The sequence below is a fragment of the Poecilia reticulata genome, linkage group LG3, assembly GCF_000633615.1.
Source record: "Poecilia reticulata strain Guanapo linkage group LG3, Guppy_female_1.0+MT, whole genome shotgun sequence".
Classification (NCBI taxonomy): domain Eukaryota; kingdom Metazoa; phylum Chordata; class Actinopteri; order Cyprinodontiformes; family Poeciliidae; genus Poecilia; species Poecilia reticulata.
In genome coordinates this window covers 34,468,641-34,487,564 of record NC_024333.1, presented here as the reverse complement: position 1 = coordinate 34,487,564, position 18,924 = coordinate 34,468,641, and the positions used below count along the sequence as shown (strand labels likewise).

At 36.1% G+C, this 18,924-nt stretch overlaps 2 protein-coding genes across 5 annotated transcripts in view; both read right to left on the bottom strand.

The window, feature by feature from the left end:
* Nucleotides 1-517, bottom strand: part of prmt3 (protein arginine methyltransferase 3) — a 62,482-nt gene extending 61,965 nt beyond the window's left edge. Inside the window, exons 1-2 of the mRNA XM_008405948.2 lie at nucleotides 406-517; nucleotides 77-182 (exon numbers count right to left, since the gene is read on the bottom strand). Of these exons, the coding sequence (XP_008404170.1) occupies nucleotides 77-182; nucleotides 406-502 (203 nt within the window). The 5' untranslated portion in view covers nucleotides 503-517. The remainder of the gene's footprint in view (nucleotides 1-76; nucleotides 183-405) is intronic.
* A 1,054-nt stretch (nucleotides 518-1,571) lies between these two features.
* On the bottom strand, nucleotides 1,572-7,853 carry htatip2 (HIV-1 Tat interactive protein 2). 4 transcript variants are annotated; one of them, XM_008405951.2, is made up of 8 exons: nucleotides 7,497-7,853; nucleotides 5,869-6,058; nucleotides 5,675-5,782; nucleotides 4,920-5,057; nucleotides 4,265-4,345; nucleotides 3,478-3,539; nucleotides 2,553-2,776; nucleotides 1,572-1,927 (listed from the first exon to the last, which is right to left on the bottom strand). In XM_008405951.2, the coding sequence occupies exons 1-7, from the start codon at nucleotides 7,610-7,612 to the stop codon at nucleotides 2,560-2,562; spliced, it is 912 nt and encodes a 303-aa protein (XP_008404173.1). In that variant the 5' UTR covers nucleotides 7,613-7,853; the 3' UTR covers nucleotides 1,572-1,927; nucleotides 2,553-2,559. The 4 variants fall into 4 exon arrangements, with proteins under 4 accessions (XP_008404173.1, XP_008404174.1, XP_008404171.1 ...); XM_008405952.2 differs by having other exon boundaries at nucleotides 1,572-2,776; nucleotides 7,497-7,676; nucleotides 7,821-7,852; XM_008405949.2 differs by having other exon boundaries at nucleotides 1,572-2,776.
* Between the last annotated feature and the right edge of the window lie 11,071 nt (nucleotides 7,854-18,924).

The window sequence follows — 18,924 nt, the reverse complement described above, 5'->3', positions numbered from 1 at the left end:
ACAAAGAGACATTTTTATTGGGTGTAGAACAATAGGTGCCTGCCATGCCTCAAATTTAAAAAAAAAATGGCCTCACTTTTCACAGAACAAACAGGTAACGGTCTGACTCTCCTCCTCCATCCACTGCCATTGCTCTTCACCACCGTCATCTTCGTCAGAAAGTTCGGGCATCTCTTCAGCATCTATCAGAGTTAAACTTCATCACAACTTCAAAAAACAACAAAGTCCCACAGCCAACAGCGGCAACGGTCATAAAAATCTGCAGCAACACCGTTAGCTGCTAGCACGGTTTAACGCCGCTTTGCTCAAATACTCTGCAGCAGGCGTGTATAAACCAGTAATAAACGTTTATATTTTACAATAAAAAGGTTTGAGATGCATTGTTTTGGTTTAGAGTAAACTCACGTGGGTCTGTGTTGTCTGCCATGATGTCGCCTTTGGAATCGGAAGACTTCCTGATGACGTATCGTGACGTTCCAACCGGTTGGCTGTAATTCAACATCCCAACCACCAGATGTCACTAAAAAGACGGATTTTTCTTTTTAGCGTCATGTTTTTTTAATACTGACGTTGTTATTAAATATATTTTAATCTGTCAATATGTTATTCTATTAACATTATTAGGTCTATTACAATTATTAGTTTTTTTATCTTGTTTTTTTCTAACTCAGTCAAACATAATGGATGACTTTACCGAAACCTGCCACATAAAACAGACCTGTTTTGTACAAAGCTTTGTTTCTACAAAGCTGTATAAAAGAAACACCTGAAGGGGTTATTGAAATGTCAAGTTGCAGGAACATGTTTCACGTTACAAATTACACGCCTAAATGCATACTAGAGCAACATTGTAGCCCAATGTCCTGTCCGGTTGCTCAGAGTCAAATCAACACAGCTGAAACTCATTGTGGCTAATTGCTACACGATCAGTAGCCACGGGGGAAAAAACTAAACAGGTAAATTATTTAATCTTAGTTAAAAAGCTTTTATATGTAATTTGCAATCTATATTCTTGCATAAGATTGTGTGGCTTAATTGAAACACAAGCAAAAATAAAATCAGCAACATTTCTAAGCTGTATTGTGTCACCTCATCAGTATTTAACTAATAATGTTCTGTAGAAAGCAATGTATGCACTGAATAACTAATGCAATAAGTAATTTGCTTAACTCGTGTACTTTTTGCTGTTAAACTTACAACTTACGGAGTACGAGTCCTGATACAGCAAATGCATTTAAAGCTACCAAATGTGTAACCATTTTCAGTCACAAGAGGGCGATGTTGCATCATCGACAAATATGCAAACTATGTAAAGTACTTCAAAAAATACATCAGTCAAAGAAGTAGAATAATTAGATCGTTCAGTACAAAGACAGCAACCTCTTTTTAATGTTTTCATAAAAACTAGTTTGCATTATATAGTGAATATTTATCATTTGATGCAGAGAATGTGAAACTAAGTTGTCATTCATCACCTGCAAATTGATTTCAAGATCACTTTTTTGCATGAGGTGCATCGGCAAAAGAAAATATTGCAATAATCACAAATGTCTAATATGGTACAGGCAAAAAACGCTTATGAATGTGAAAATATTTTATTGATTTTTAAACTCACACTTAAATATGTAGCATCACTTACTGAATATGTTTGCAACACATGTATGGACATTCCTTGCATAAAATGTCAACACAATCAGCTTAAGGCAGTGGTTTAGTGTGTTAGAGCACAAATGAAAAGGCCAAACAGTTCGGCATATTTCCCTGATTTAAACATCACAATAAAACACAAAACGATACACTTTACTTTATGCACATTCTTTCATTGGAACTAGGAATAAATAAAAGAATATCTGTTTTCAAGTACTTCAAAAATATCTTGATGAGGCTCTTGCAGAATGTGATCATTATGTACAGCAGACACAATGACCTGAAAATACAAAAAATAGTTTTAGCAAGTTAGTTTTAAATTAAGTGCCCGGTGTAATGTACATTTACCAATATTCATTGATCAATTAAGATAATCCAAAATAAAGCTGGGAAGAAACGCTTTGCAAGAAAATTGAACAAGTGATAGTAGATCCAGTTTGACCTAAAAATTATTAATTTTTCCTGACAGAATAAGATTCAAAGTAATTTTAGAGTCAGAGTTCAGACTTAAATCAGAATAATTAAATAATCAATCAGTGGAAAAATGTAAAACGCTGGTCAGTAATTCTTAGAAGGATTTGATTACTGTAATGCCAATAAAGCTATATGTAAAATGTGTAAATTTGAAAACAGATTTTTCCCTTTTTAATGATTCGTCTAATCTAGTTGTGGATGTTTGTCATTTACTACCAAAAATCAACTAGTTGGTTGAATTAAATCCTTTTTAAATCTGCCAAGGATGTGAATAATTTGTATTTTTATTCCTATAAATGTTATAAGTGTTCCTATAACTGTGTCTGATGTACTGTATTAAACAGTGCAATGTCTGTTAACGTGTCTGACTTCCAGAAATATTGCTGATTCAGTTTAAACAAATAAAATAACAGCTTTTCAACATTTTGTACCTTCCATTTATTTCCCTTTCACTTTTCCCAGACTGGCAATGTCCTTGTTCTCCAGGATCTCTGCCTTCTGCTCCGGCTGCAGCAGCGTGTTGGACACCATCGCTTTCGCCACCGCTTGGATTGAGATGGACATGGAGTTGGAGCAAACGGCAGAGAAGGCGCCGAAGAACTTCCTGGCGAGCCACTCTCCGGGTCGACTCTCCTGTCTGTCGACGAGCAGAACCCTGTTGGAGGAAAACGGTACAGACCAGAGACGCTTTTGGTTTAAAGTCAGTTTAATTCTCAGTGGAGTCATAACTGTAGGACAAAAGTTGAATCAGTGGCCATTTTATTGCAATTTTTCAGATAATACAGCCTTTAATTTAGATACAGTTTTCTTCCTTTAAATCAGGGTTGTCCAAAGTGCGGTCCGGGGGCCATTTGTGCCCTTGGAGTAGCTTTAAATGGTCTCTTGACACAACTTAAAAATAGTTTAAGCAGTTCTCCAGCAAATAGAGTTGGTGCGGATGGATACTTTTTTGTCTTTTTTGATTTCTAATAACAAATTCACATCTTAAATAATGCATTTTAGGTACAAAACAGTTTTTTCTTTCTTGCTTCATTTTAATGTCAGTAAGTAGGGCCACAAATCGCATCCAATAATTAAAATGGGCTAAATACAGTTAGCGGTTTTCAAAGACGGTTCTGAAACTAAAACTGGAACTTTGACCAACAAGTTAGGAAACTGTACAAGGTGGAGACTCTTTTGCAGACGTTTCAAATTAAAACGCATGGTAATCACTTGCAAGATGAAAAGAACTTCCCATAAAATAAAATTTAATTTTTCAACTGAAAAAAAAAAAAAAATACAAATAAATAACCTTTGATACAAGTTTGGACACCACTGCTTTACGTCTATTCTCTTTTATAAAATGGGACCACTTACCCTGGTCTGTAAATGGCTAATCTGTCAAAACCCAATTCTTCAATTTCAGCTTCAACTTGGCCCTGAAAAAAAAAAAACCATCCATTCCATCAGATCTCTTACTGAATGTTTTACCTGAGAGAAACATGTTGAGAAAAAAGGATTTCAATATGTCACCACTGAGAAAAAATATATTTTGATCTAGTTTCTATAGGAGTTTAAGTCAACAATTCCTTAATATTGATGGAAAAGTATTAGTTCTTTGGTCAGACAATTTCACTTAAAACAAGACATTTATAAGTTAATGTCTTATAACATTAATTTATAACACTAGTGCAAATATCTTTGCAAATATCGTTTCCATAGAAACTAGACTTTTTTGAGGTACCGAACCCCCCAGTTTCATATGCGCACTCACTGTACCCTTCTTATTCCTCTCCCTCCCCGCCGACACACAAAATACTTTGCGGTATTCTGATTTAGTAATGTAATTATATTAGTTGTGTTACCACCCCACGCCACYAGAGGCAGTAGCAACCCCGAAAAGATGAGACTAAGGAGCAGATTTAGAAGTACACCGAAAGCTACAGAATTAGGTAAAAACGGTGAGTTTTGCTGAAGTTATTAAAGACACAAGTTCAAATCCATGCTGAGAGTGGAACTCCTTCAATCAGTGCTCCTCCGCAGCTCTGATTGGCTAAGCAATGTAACGTGATCTTCTGATTGGCTAAGCAATGTAACGTGATCTTCTGCAGCAAGTGATGGCAAAGCGGGGCGTCATCACGACTTTACACAAGTGTGTCTTTACCTCCGCGGCAGAGACTCCGCCGAACCCCTGACACCGACTCATCGAATCCCTGGGATTTGATCGTACCCAGGTTAAGAACCACTGGTTTAGATCAAAAATACAGTGTAGATTATTTCACTTTTAACACAGGTACACTTGAAAAAAGACAAACTAAATTACAAGTAACTTTTCAGCAAAATATATCATCTTATTTTAAATAAGTAATTCCTTAATATTGATGAAAACGTTCTTGTACCATAGGAAGATTATTTTATTTACATTAAGACAATTTTACAATATTTTAAGTGAAATAATCTGCCAATAGATCTAGAATATTTTAATCAATATTTATTGACTTAAAACAAGCTATTAGGGTTTTTCAGAAAGGTTACTTAGTTAGTTTGTCGTATTTAAAGTGTACTAAAATATTTACACTATAAACTAGACCAAATTAATTGATAAGATTTTGTGTTTTTGCAGCGTAACTATTCATTTTTCATCAACATTATGAAATTATTGACTTAAAACAAACTCCTACATCTTTCTGAAAAGTTAGTTATGTTACTTTTGCCTTTATTTCAGGTGTACTAAGATATTTGCACTAGAAACTAGACCAAAATACTCTTTAGATTTTGTGTTTTTGCAGTGAAGTAGTACAAGAAAGCTAATAACTGACCTTGACTTTGAGGTAGAGGAAGCTACTTTTTTTATCGGCTCCTCTGGAGGACTCCAGGTGAAACTGTGAGCAGCCTCCAGCCTTGGCGAGCTCTGCAGACTTCAGAACGTAGTCATGATCAACTCTGACGAATCCGTCCTAAAAACCAGAAATAAAAACATGAGATAAGGATTCCCTTTGCCTTTTATACCTTGATCATTTGGAAATTACTGACACCATTTGCCTGGTGTCACAAATTAGCACCATACCTACATTTATGCTAATAGTAGGTACAGTGTTCAAACTAAACATCTTTAACATCGGACTGGCAACAAAAAATAATAATTTTTCATACAATAGGGTTGAACTTTACGATTTCTAGCTCAATATTTTCACCTAAGCTAGCTAACTCAGCTACGCTTGAGAGGCAACGTCCACCAACCCTAAAATAGATGTTGATGTAGTCATTGTTGGGTAGTAACTAGCTATATTCACTCAATTACATTTACTTTAGTAACTTTTTGGAAAAAAATTACTTCTAGTATTTTTACTACGCTATACTTTGAGTAATTTTATTATATTTTTCCAAATACTATATTTACTCTCAAGTAATTTCTTGCTACTTTTTACTTTTACTTGAGTAAAAGCAAGTTGAAGTGATGCTACTCTTACTTGAGTATAATTTCTGTGTACTCTGGTCATTGCTACTGCTTCAACAATGTTGAAATTTGAATTAAATTACAGCTTATCCCCCACTTTATATATAATTTACTTACAGCCCCTGCTTTTGCCCTGGTTGTCCCCAGGCAGCAGTAGCCCACATCATGGCCCTTGAAAGCAGCAGCATAGTCATCGAGTTTTTCAAAGTCAACCACTTCCTGTACCTGCAGGCATAAATAATAAAAAGGCATAAATAGCAGTCTCAAGCAGAAGATAAAGAGTTATGTTATAATGTAAAAACTACACTAACCAGGTTTTCATACGCTTTATCTTCAAAGCTCAGCAGTCTTCGTCCAATGAGGGTTATTTTGTAGAAAATGTTTCTGTCCAGCAGCTCTTGAAGCAACACTTTCCCAGTTTCCCCAGAAGCTCCCAGGATAAAACAGCTCTTGCTTTGACCCCTGAACTTTTCCTCCAGGGTCTTCATGTCCTCAGCCATGCTGGGAGACAGACGGACATGAGGCAGAAGGGTTATCACTTATCTAGAACACGAGATGAAGTAGCAAACACCAATTAATTTTAATGTGTTTCAAATAGAGCTGGACAATTTGGCTAAAAGAAAAAAGTGTTTCTTATCAGTCAATATTGATCATTTTTGTTTTAAATATCTGAAATAATGTCAGATTGGTAAGATAACATGTCCTGTTTTATCCATATTTTAACTCCACACTTGATTTTTTTATTTATTTATTTATTTTTTAATTAATTTAATTAAACTACTGCTTTACAAGTTACTCAAGTTGTTGCTAGGTAACCAGGTTGTTGCTAAGTAACCAAAGAGAGAGTGAGTTAGTTGATGCTACCCACTTTGCTTAGCTAGCCGTGAGAGGTTGAGCAGCTACAGCTTTTCCTCTGCCTACATCTCCCAGAATGCTGTGCGGTTGTCGATAATATGTTGAATATTCAATGAGATGTATTATCTCTTGACATTTATCACGTTCCTACCGTGACGTATATTATGGATTTATTGTGGCCAACATTTTTAAACGGTTTTTAAAAGGAAATTCAAAAAAATATGACTACTTTCCAATAATTTATTGCTATATTCTGGTTTTATATTTACTCATGGGCCAGGATGACACAGGACACAAAGCAGAATATGATTATCATTCCAATTTTTGATAACTAATTAGCAGTAAATAAATAGTAAATTATTCTGAAGTATGTGATTTAACTATGGCATTGATACAGGGTCCAATTTAACTGTCTGCTTTTATAAATGGACTTATAATAGTTTAAACGTGCCTGAATTATAATGTCAGTACAAACTCAAGCAGCAGAAATGATTGACAAAAAAAGATCACTGTTAACACAACTACTATAAAAGTAGTTGTGAATAAATATTCTTCTCTATATCAGCAGAGCTAATACTTTTAATTTCTGTGTTATTCTAAATGACAAATCTGTACAATTTTATATTTATTTCTCATAAACCTTTAAGCAAATTCAAAAGTAGGTGTAAGTTTTTGAAATGCACCAAATAACCACATTTTAACACAGAATCTTGGTATCATGCATTAAAATATAAATGTATTTTAATGCTTTGTTAGATAAAAGCATTTGTTTTATTTACTACCACACCAAAAAGCCTTGATCTCTCTATTGGTATTAGAAGCTGATCAGGGCCCCCTGCTGTTCAGGAGGCCGTAAGCAGCAGCAGTACTGGTACGCATATACCTTCGGCCGGCTCTGCCTTTTGCTAACGACGCATGACCAAGATAACGAGTACAAAGATCGCGGATTGTTTTATTTACCCCGATCTGTACGCCAGATGTCTTTAACTCATATGAACAGGTGAACCACGAGGCAAATATGTCGGTTCTTGTGTTCATTAAAGCAAAAACGAATATGAAAGAAATCGCGTCTTTTTTTTTTTACCTGCTATATTTGCTTGGAGAAGTGTCGGCGAAATAATAAAGTACCGCTGCAACGATGGCAACAGTGACGGTTAAAATCCAGGTTGCTTTCCCCAGGGTGGAGCAGAGGAGTTTCATAACAGAAACCAGAGATGATCAGACACTTCCTGGTTGCTTCATATCTACAAGGAGCGCCGTCTTCCTGCTCCGGGAAGAGCAGTGGGAAAAACAAAAATCCTCAAAAGCTCTTACATCGGACTACACGGGTTAAAATATTTATTTCTGAAACCGTAAATAAAACAGAAAGAGATAAAATACTGGATCTGGGGCTGCTGCAATCACCTACCAAAGATAACGCGCTGTGGATGACGCATGCGCACTGGAATCCGGACGGTCTGACGCTCGAAGTGAGATTTTTATAATGTTTTTGACCAAAGTTTTAAAACAGAGATATTCATCTTAATACATGGAAAAGTATCAGTGAAGTAAGCGATGTACTAAGATATTTACGTCATAGTTCACTGGATGCAGTCATTTATCGCAGAACTGTTTTACTGGAAAATAACATTATCTTAAGTTATATCCAGAATGTTTCGCTTTTATTTATTTATTTAATCAAAAACGAGTTTACTGTTGCAGTATAGGCTACTGTATTATAAGAAGTGACTAATGGTTGCACAAATTAGTTATTTTAAGCTCTCTATGGCAGATTTGTACTTGAAACTGAAAAGAAAACGGGTGGATCTTATGTTTGAGAGCATCCAGTCTGTAAAATATTCAGTTTTAATCAGCTCTCCAACATGGCATATCATAAATTTAAGGGTACTGAAATACAGATGACATATGAAAATACCTGGAGTAACAGCAATAAAAGACCTTTGTGTCACTTGAAATTAATTAATTATTAATGAAAGCAATAATCAAACAAGTAGACCCATGATAATGAGCTGCAGAAATCTACAACTCAGGAGGGTGAGTCTATTGCCTGCAACAATTTTAATTTGCTTTTAAAATTTGGTCTTAATGGAAAATTGGCAAGAAAAAAGAAATGCATTAGATGTCCAACTTAAAAGTTCCCTCAATGGGACACAGGAAATAAAGTTATATGCCTGTAACGTGCCTAACACTATTACTATTAGTGTCATTTAGAATTAGCTTACATCATATTGGTGTTATTATGGCAATTGATTTAACAAGCAAAGACACTCATTTATTTGCATTTTGAACTGCAGAGTGGTCTTCAGGTGTGGCATATTATTATTTAACTATTTGAAAGTAACATCTGCAGATAAACATTGAAATTACAGTAAAAAAGTTAGCAGGTTGAATATTTTTGTTCTTAAAATTTGGAACAGATGTGTAAAATGTGCAAAATGTTCAATCTATCACTATAAAATCAAATGAAACGTTGCTCTTGGTGGCCCCCTGGTGGGGTTGGGGCACTAAGCCTCAGCTTACTTGTGCACAGAACAGCTTACGTGCGCAAAACATTGTTGATATTCCACTAATGTTGAAAAAACACATTTTCAGAATCCTGATGCTTCCACTAAATAAGAAACACAAAAAGTTTGTTCACTGAAAAGAAAACATGGTCTTTTCAGGCGACAAGTCATTAAAAACATGCAGCGCCATCATCCTCCTACTACTTCCTGTCGTCTTCTTCGCATTTTCCGCCAGTAGTAATATATGGTTGTTGATCACATGACTGGTGTGATGCAAAATATGTGTTTTTATTGCAGTTTTGCAAAATACAGACATTTTAATACAGCAGATAACTGCCTCATATTATTGTAGAAAAAAAGTATTTTTATATTTGTTTTCATTAAATCAATTTGTGCAATTTTATGGTCAATAAAGACCCAAATCCGGTTGAGAATCTCTGGCAAGATTTTAACATTGCTGTTGACATTCTCCATCCAATTTAATTGGACTTTATTGTAACAACAATAAATTGGAATCATACTAAGTAATTTATCACGATAAACGATACGATAAATGCCCACTACTAGCCTAATTCAGAAAAATACATTTGCGTTTGTGTTTAGCAATATAAAATTAAAGACCAGCGTTAATATTTTCTCACTGCAAAATATCTCTAATCAACAGATGCCACAAACGGCGCCTTTTATGATCAAGTTTGTGCAGAAATGAGAATGATAATTTAATATTCTACAAGTTAAAAAGTTAGTTTTGTTATTTTTTGAGGGAAATCTAGAGTGGAGTGAAGGTTGAATCTTTGAAAATGTTTTTGCCTTTTGTCAGACCTCCAGGGGGTTTCATTTGCCAAAAGCTGCGCACAAAGAAAGCAAGTGCAGTCACATGCAATGAATTCATCAACACCCCATGTTTTTAACACCCCTGCCACTTTGAACACAAGGCATCGACCCAATCTAATAGAAAATGATGCAGCCAGGGATGATCCTTTAAAGATGTCAGCAGTAAAAGACAGAAAGAAAATGGGCCGAGGTTGGAGAGAAGAGGCCTTAAACTGGCACTCTGCTGAAATGAAATGTCGCCTCTTTGTTCCTGAGCCGCGGGGGCTAATTGGGTCCAGCGGCAGGGAAGAGAGCTGCTGCTGGGGTCCTGTCTGTCGCACCTGTTGAGTCATTGTCTCTCACATTGATTAGATAGGAAGTTGGAGTAAGAAGGCTTATGCCTCTGTGGGTGCGTGGCAGAAACGTGGTTCAATTTCTTTTTAGAACGCCACTGTTGGAGGTGGAAATACCATTGGTGGTAAGTGATCAATTGCGCTTAACCATTGATTAGCAGACACTAAAAGACATATGGATTAAGATGATTTTTTTCTTTTTTTTTCACGCCGTCCTCGTTCTTTTAACCAAAGGTGCAATCCTTTCAATGTGCTCTGTAATATTGCGTAATATGATTGATTCACTTCTTGCCGTCAGGACTGAGTTTCTGGCAGCAGATTCTGCATAAAACTACAAAATAAGCTTACAAAATATACCTTCAGAGTGTAATTTATTGCTTTTCACATAAACAAAATAAGTAACCTGTGTTTCTTGAAGTGAAGTCAGCTTTAGGCAACGTGTTCGATTTTACTCAATGTGCACAACCAAACGTTCTGGACAAAAAAATTATGAAATTATGACACAAAGCTTCAGCTGGCCACTCTGGCTTTGTAAAATATACCAAAGAAAATCATTGGTACATGGGAAAAATTTCTTGCTATAAGTAAAATATTCTGCCAATGGAACCAGAACTATTTTATCAATATTAAGGAATTATCGACTAAAACAAGAACCTACATGTTGCGGAAAAGTGAGTTAGTTTAGTTTTATTTCAAGTGTTCTTTTCAAGATTTTGTGTTTTTGCAGTGTGGACAACATGTAAACATTCATGTTTAGAATAATGGTAATGGTAATTAAATTGATTAAAAACATAAATGACTGAATGGCTACAGATCAACATCTGACCTACATCAAACAAGCAAACTGAAAAATAACAATGTTGCATTTATGCCTCTGGTAAAACCTGGTAGGTAGATGAAGAATTCAGGTTTTGATTCCCCAAAACCTGAATTTACAGAATTTTATAAAAATCCTTCACGTTTACATTGTTATTAAAGACATATTTATTAGCAAATCATGCATGCCTGCATACATATGTGCCACATGCTGTACCCATACACAGCTTAAGGCTTAGCAGTCCAGCTCAGACTCTGAAGTGTGATGCTAATGATGCCAATTAATGGGCTCTGACAGCACAATCTGTTGCTCATTGTCTCCCAATAAACAGCTTTACAGTCCGCATGAGCCGCGGAGGGGATGAAGGTTTAATCTGAGGCCTGGGACAGTGAGAGTGGGACACGTCCACAGTGGAGGGTCAGTCCTCCCGGGACGGCGCTGACTTGAAGTGGGGATTAGTTCAATTAGAGAGGCTCTGTCTGATCGAGATGCAGGCTTCGATGTGTGTGTGGTCATACTTGTGTGTTTGTTACAAAGGAGATCTTAAACCTGATTTGCTGCCGTCTACATTGATGCAGCTGGTGTGAACAATAGTCAGGATGATGCCTTTTTGCTTCCCAGTGACCTTACCCAGAGATATCCATTTATTATCATAAATCTGTGAGGTAATTATTCTCATTTGTGCTTTATTATCCAAATAAATACCCGATCCATGAATATTTCAGTAAGCTTAAAGTCAACATGTTACTGCAGTAGGCGTTGTTTCTACATCAGCATTAGACTTGATTTTTATTCTCCACCCAAACCAGTTTTTAGTCTTTTGATTAAAGCGTCTGCATTGTGCAGCAATTTGAGTTGATCTGTAATTCATGCTTAAAAGTATTTCCTTTTTTATTTTTCCTTGCAAAGTTACTTGGTTATATTATTTAAAATGTGGGAGAGTTATTTAAAATTGGTTCAGTTTTGCTTCTTAATGAAAACAGAGGCAGTTTTAGTGAACATTTATTACTGTATACACTTTCAGGTGTTTACCATTTGAATTGCTATTAAAATGATTATAAATTGTTTCTATCAAAAAACATGGACCAAAGCTGAACACAAAGGATTTAACACATTATTTTATTGTTTTATTACATTTTGAGGACTCTGGACACGATAACAATCAAAAACTTATATTGTTTGGGATATTTTTATGTACAAAATTAAGTCGGTAATTAAGACCCCTGATGCTTAAAACACATGAACACAAAACAACACGCCCTTTTTTAAACTCATTTTAAATTTGTAAATATTTTCAAGAAAATAGAAATTGTTACTGGTAGAAACATAATCCAACAGTAGCTAAAGAGAAAATGGTTTTAAGATTTCAATTTGTGGTTTTATTTTATTTTTTTGACTTGGTGTTTACATAAAACACCAGTTGGGACGCATTCAGCTTATGGATGTGTAAAAAAATTTGAAAACTTTAAAAAGTATAAATACTTTTACAAAACATTGCATTTAGAACTGAAATTGTAAATTTCAAGTTAATGTTTTTTTTAATGTTAGATATTCCATCTAAAACTTTTACTTGACACCATTTATTTGTCAAATTACGTAATAGATTAAGTCAAAACCAGGATATAACAAAATAAAAAAAACTCCAAAGTTGGTCTCTTTCAAACATCTGCCTAGTAAAATATAATTAAGATATTTATAAGCATCTGAAACGAGACGCACACAAGTTATTTCCAGGGTCTAACTGGCCACAAAACCAAGCAGTGGCGGGAAAGAAAACAAAACATTTCACCAAAGAAACATTGCAGATGGACGGAAACCTCTGTCTTTGTTGCAGGTTCAGACTTGAGGCTCAGACCTTTGCAATATGTTTGAGATGAAGCAGAATGTCTTCAGGAGCCGCAGCTCAGCAGCAACAAATGAAACCTCCTTTCCCTTTTCTCTGAGGAACAAAGAGTTCATTAAAAGAGCAAATAGATTATCAGTTTCTTTCAGCCGAGCGTCTTAAAGAGTGTGAAGGACCGGGCAGCTCCCAGCAGGTACACCAAAGACACATCTGGCTAAACTGCTGCTTTTGTCTCATGAAATCAGTGCTTTTTGCTTAAACCTTTCCTAAAATACGCTTGAGAAAATCCGGTTCCATCTTTTAAAAGTTAGATGTGAAACCTCTGCATGCTGTTGAGAAACGGTTTCATTATGATGTGTGTAACACTCACATAATCTGTCTCTATTTTCACTCAACAGAAAGCTCTGTGGTACTCTAAAATGCTTTTTCTATGAAAAGTAACTGAAAAACTGTTAAATTTGGTGTTTTTTCATAAGCTCCATCCTGCATGTTTGCATTGGATCGACACTGGAAATAGTTAAAATAGTACAAAAAAAAAACAAAAAAACAAGTTCTGGAATCTGTTAGTTAAAACATTTAATTCACAGTGGCTATTTTCTATATACTTGCATTGCAAATTGTTATCCGGCGAACATTACACTTGGATCTGTTATTCGACATAAAACAATATTTACTTGCAAAAATTCATTCCCATGTCTTTCAGAGCATTAGTTCTATTTAAAGGTGTCCTACTTTGCTTCATGAACAGGTTAGAATAGGTCAACGGTCTAATCAAAACATGGTCATTACATTTTCTCCACTAGGCGTCTTGTCACTTTAAATCCAGATAAGCTACTGCTGGCCACGCCCCCTTAACTCCATGTTTACACTCGCACATGAAAATGGCTGCAAACAGATGTGTAGCTATACAAGTGTACATCTTTAAAGAGCATTAGTAGAGCCTCCTGCACAACCAACAAGAATGCAGGAAGTTGTTTCTGGGTGGCAACAACCACAAGTACTTGTCTTTTCCAGCAGCCATTATGCAGAGCATACAGTGGTAAGACCAGATGACCAAACGTGCTGGAGCTCTGCTTTTGTTGCTAGGCAATGGGCAGAACTCTGGTGGGGTTGCCAGGTAACCGGCTGGGTTGCTAGGTGAGGAGAATTCTGGAGTTTTTTTGAAATGGGTCATTTTACTGCTAAAAAATGAAGTTCTCGAAGATCCGGACTTTCGAGATAATAAGTTGGGATCTCGAGATAATAAGTTGGGATCTCGAGATAATAAGTTGGGATCTCGAGATAATAAGTTGGGATCTCGAGATCTCGACTTAGTTTCTCGGGATCTCGAGATAATAAGTCGGGATTTCTTTCCTTTTTTTTTTCTTCTCCATGTCCCCTTAGGGGCTCCGTAAGAAACCCAACTGGAAATATAAAAAACATCCAAAATGTGTCTTTTAAGTAGCATGTCCACCTTAAACGGGGAAAAAAATCACCAGAACATTTAATTAAATTGCAAGATTTTTTTTCCATAATCAGAACAAAGCAAAAGTAAGAAAAGGGAAAAAAGACATTTAAAATTATGATTCCGTATGTCATGTTTAAATTTTAAATAACTCATAATTTCACTCTTATTTAAATACAAATTAAGTGTAGCACTAGTAGCACATACTGCTGTGGCATTGCCAATGCAGTGGAGTTACAAATTTGTCTTGTGTGTCGGCCTCAGATCTTTTCATGATATGATGTGAAATTAGTTAGCTGACTTCGACATTTCCATCCTCCTAACACTGAAAGTAACGCCAGCGTTTATCAGGAGTTACTAAAACTACTTGTTTTCACAGCTTAATGTACGATCCTAATTATACTTTAACATTTTTTACCAGCAGCTTGATTTTAGATGGACTTTCCCAGGAGAAAATTAAAACTTGAAACAGTTAAATGCGCTCGGCTCCTTTTATAGGATAATAATGGCATAATTCACAAAAGCCTCTTAGTGGATATTTGTGTTTGGATTTGAGTTTTTACCATCAGATCTATTTGCTGTCTTAAATCTCTCCTTTGTGGTGGGGCGGGTAAAGCTTAATGACTCCTTTGAACTGCCGCCATCTTCAGCAGAAAGGCTTTGGGAATGTCGGCCAGCTAACCTTTAGTCTGTTCCCACATCCAGCAACAGCGAAGGCCATGTAATACCCAGCTTTCCATTCCTGTCCAGCTCCTGTATTCTTCATGGCTTAAACATTTTTTTTTCCTGCTACACATGCAAGTAGGAGAAAATTATGATAATGTATGCAGACGTATGAATGAATTTAAACCAATACAATTATTTAAACAAGTAAACATTAAGTTTTTAAAGAAACCCAATGTTTTTAAGGGATTTTCTTTAATTTAAAAAAAAATCTAAATTAGTTTTATCTAAAACACATTTAGATACTGCAATCTAACATGTAAATATCTGCTTTTTGTATAGCAACACATTTTTTGTGATATTTCTGTTTAATAACTTTAAATTAAACAAAAGATTTTCACAATCATACGCAAGAGGATTAGGGCCACTGAAAAGAATTTTGACTTTAATCTCAATTTCTGGCTTCAATCTCAGAATGTTTGACTTCAATTTTCAGAGATGAAAGTCAGAATGTTTTCAGTGGCCCCAATCCTCTCCTGTAGAATTTCCTTAAAATTTGTGCACAGCCTTTTTTTTTTTTTTTTAAGACTGAATTTTCCTTATTTCCTGTAAGATAAAGGAAGCTGAGCTGTCATTTCTTTTATCGTTTTAAAGTTGCTGAACATGAATATTATTCACTGTAAGTACATTCCAGCAGCCGTTGTACAGTAGTAAAACCAGCTGACCAAAGCTGACTGGAACTCCGTTGGGGTTGCTAGGTAACAGGCGGAACTCCACTGGGGTTGCTAGGTAATGTTGCAGTGCCCAACAAATGGGATTTAAGAAACTTTAAGTTATTGCCAAAAATTGGCTTGTTGTGTGTTTTAGCATTTGGGCTGTTTTTAGAAGCAGCGAAAACCAGATAAAAGTAAAAAAATAAAATTAAAACATGGAAAAAGTGAATTTTGCAAGGTAAACTCTTATGACACCATTGAGCAAACTAAAATAACTTTCAGCCAGGAGGCAGGTAAAACCATAAGTAGATTATGGAAAGATTTTGAAAGTGGCATAAAAGGTGTATCAGAGCAGGTATTGATATATGTTTAATATGAAACATTACATTGTCTGAAGGCTCTGAACCTGCAAAAAATACAAGATACTGAAGGATGTTTAAGTCAGATGTTTTCCCATTTGAGAACACCTAAATTTAAAACCCTTAAAGTTATAAAGTCTTACAAAGTTTTCAGTGATTTAAGGTAGCATATGCTAAATACTATCCACTAAGTACCCAAAAAATGGCTTATCATGTCATTTCTCTGCAAAAATGCTACCAGTCTTATCAGTAACTGTTTCAAGCTCTTAGATATTCATCTTTGCTTTCCACCACTGGACAGTCTCTGCAGTCCTGTGACGCATCAGGGAGGAAGGGAGATCATGTCGGATCATGACGGACCCACCACAGTACAGAGACCTCCCTGCCGATGAGTAAACACAACTACAAATACCGCAGCTAGCTGGACAATCATCGAGTGAATGGAAGCTAATTAGCTGGAGCCTAATGCCAGTTTACCAACACCTGTATTAGCGTGCTGGCTCAGCAGGGAGCCAGGGTTGGCCAACAAGCTCTAATCCCTCATAAGCCAGAAGTGCTCCTCCTAGGAGCATTAGCATTAGCATATTCTGGTTTAGCCAGCTGTTGGTCATCAGAGTTCAGAAGAGAGGAGGAGACTTCCACTGGGAAATAAGGGACAAAATTCACTTAAAGTGTACCTATCTGTTCAGGTATATCAAAACTATATCTGTATTTTTACAGATAAACGGCTGTGATAGAAAATTAAAAGGTTAAAATCAATGTTAGCTTAAAACCAGAACCAGTAGTTACTGTTTTAAAGCCACTTATTCCACTATGTCATCTGTTTGAATTGATTGAAACTAACTGGAGTTTTCACCACATGTATAAAATATTTAACAAACTTCTCCCCTCCCCCACCTGTTGCTGTGCACTTCTGGTCATCTACCTAAAAGGCGGCAATTGACAATCTCTTACAGCCGGTGTTGGTCAAGTTGCTTGGAAATTGTATTTTATTAATAATTTTGATTACTTCGCCAAGAAAGTAATCCATTTATTTTAATAATTACTTATTTTCAAAAGTAACTAGTTACTTAATTACTCAGGTAAAATATGCACGCCGTGAACAGGCACTAACAGACTTTATAATTTTCTGCCCAATATGCATGTTTGCCAATAAATTAGTACTTTTCTGGTCAAGTGTGTTTGAAATAAATAAAAATACCAATGTTGTAGATATAACTGTAACAATATGACAGAATATTAGGAACATTGTAGACAGAACAAAGAAATACATTTCCACCAAAAAAAAAACAAAAAAACTCGGAAATGTTGAGAATAATCTCATAAATTTTCAAGAAAAAAATTGTAAATATCAGAGTTTCAAAAGTGGAAAATTTTTAAACTGAAAATATCCAAAAATTGAAAGCTTCATACTTTTGAATCTGAGATTTTTTTTCCTAGAAAATTTCAGAGAATAAAGATTTCTAAGATTTCTTTCTAGAAAAAATTTAAAACTCAGAAACTTTTGAGTTTTTTCTGTAAATTTTTTTGAGAAAATCTTGTTTTTTGGCAGGAATTTACTCCTTTCCCCCTATTTTTCTATTTACAATGGCCCTAATACACCACTGTAGTTATAATCACTGTGGTAGCAGCAGAAATATTTTTTAGCCATCTAGCAAATAGATAATCGTTTATCTTTTTGTTTTTATTTTTCTGTGTAAATACCAGTACTGTGGCGTTTCAGTTGAGGTTGCGATACCGTGAGAACGTCCTACCAGGCTGTGGCGAACCTAAAGCCTACCGCATTTAAACATCCACAAAACAATTATCTTCCTTCTGCCTTAATCCTCATATCATGATCACATGGCCTTCGAGGAGCCGTGTGCGTTTTTCTGTTTCATGTCTTTGCCCTTGCGTTTCTCCTGTCCTGTCCAGCTGCCTGGGTGGTGGAGTGATTACCATTTGTGCATCAAAACAAGTGAGAGGCCAGGGTGTGTGTGTGTGTGTGTGTGATGGATTAGTGAGCTCTGGCATTAATATCACGACTGGACTGGCTACATTCCCTCGGTCTGCTGATAATTTGAGGGGAGGAGGAAAGCGGTTGGTCCATTAGCCCGATCTGTTTGCTTAGTAGCAGTCCGAGTCTGATCCTCTATTTTCCGTCACCTTTTTCCAAGAGGATCTCTGGCTTTTGTGCCAGAGGGATGGGGAGATAAAGGATGGGCCTGAGTGGTACATTGATTCAGAGATCAGCATTCTTCAGGCTTTCTGTACTCCTACCAAACTAATCAGCGTGTGTAAACACAACGAGACGCGTTGAGGGCTGCCGGCTAAAAGGCCGGGGTCTCCAGGGTTGATTAGGAAGAGCTTTTTGATGGACCACACTCAGTGTCTGTATGCTCTGCCTTGGACGCAGCTTGACTCTTGCATCACTCTGTTGTGCCTGAGTGTGGGTGGCTGGACAGACACTGATGCACACGGTTTTAAAAAGACCAGTCGGGTTGGGTTTTGATGTCCGAAACGATTGCAGAAGAGCAATCAAGGAAAAGAGAAAGTCTAACAAAAACTGTTAGAATTCAAATAACTTAATTTGAGTGCCAGATATTTGTTCAGTTTCCTGTAGAACAAGTTTTTGGCAACTAAATGGATAAAACAAAAATAGATTTGTTTGAAAAGGAATGAGTAGTTTGCCATYATAAACAACAGCTGTTATGAGCGTGCTAGAACTCATCTTGCGTTGCTAGGTTACGGGCTGGACTTTGCTGGGGTTGCTAGGTAACGGGCAGTGCCTGCTGGTTTGTGACGTTACGTGTTTGAAATGGCTCATATTCCAGACACCAAAAAACATTAATTTATTGCCAAATTACTACTATTTATAAGATGTGGAATACAGTTTTCCCATGTTATAAATGAAATAGTCTGCCAATGGAAATGATACTTATTTTAATCAATATTAAGGAATAATTCACTAAACTATTCCCTATATCTTGCTGAAAGCATATAAGTTGGTTCTGTCCTAGTTCA

What these genes read in the sequence shown, in the direction of transcription:
- htatip2 (XM_008405949.2), bottom strand. Translation starts at nt 7,612, where the DNA reads ATGAAACTCCTCTGCTCCACCCTGGGGAAAGCAACCTGGATTTTAACC. An exon ending in TCTCCAAGCAAATATAGCAG is followed by an intron (nt 6,059 to 7,496) that starts GTAAAAAAAAAA and finishes TCTGTCTCCCAG; the next exon opens with CATGGCTGAGGACATGAAGA. An exon ending in CCAGGGCAAAAGCAGGGGCT is followed by an intron (nt 5,058 to 5,674) that starts GTAAGTAAATTA and finishes TCTGGTTTTTAG; the next exon opens with GACGGATTCGTCAGAGTTGA.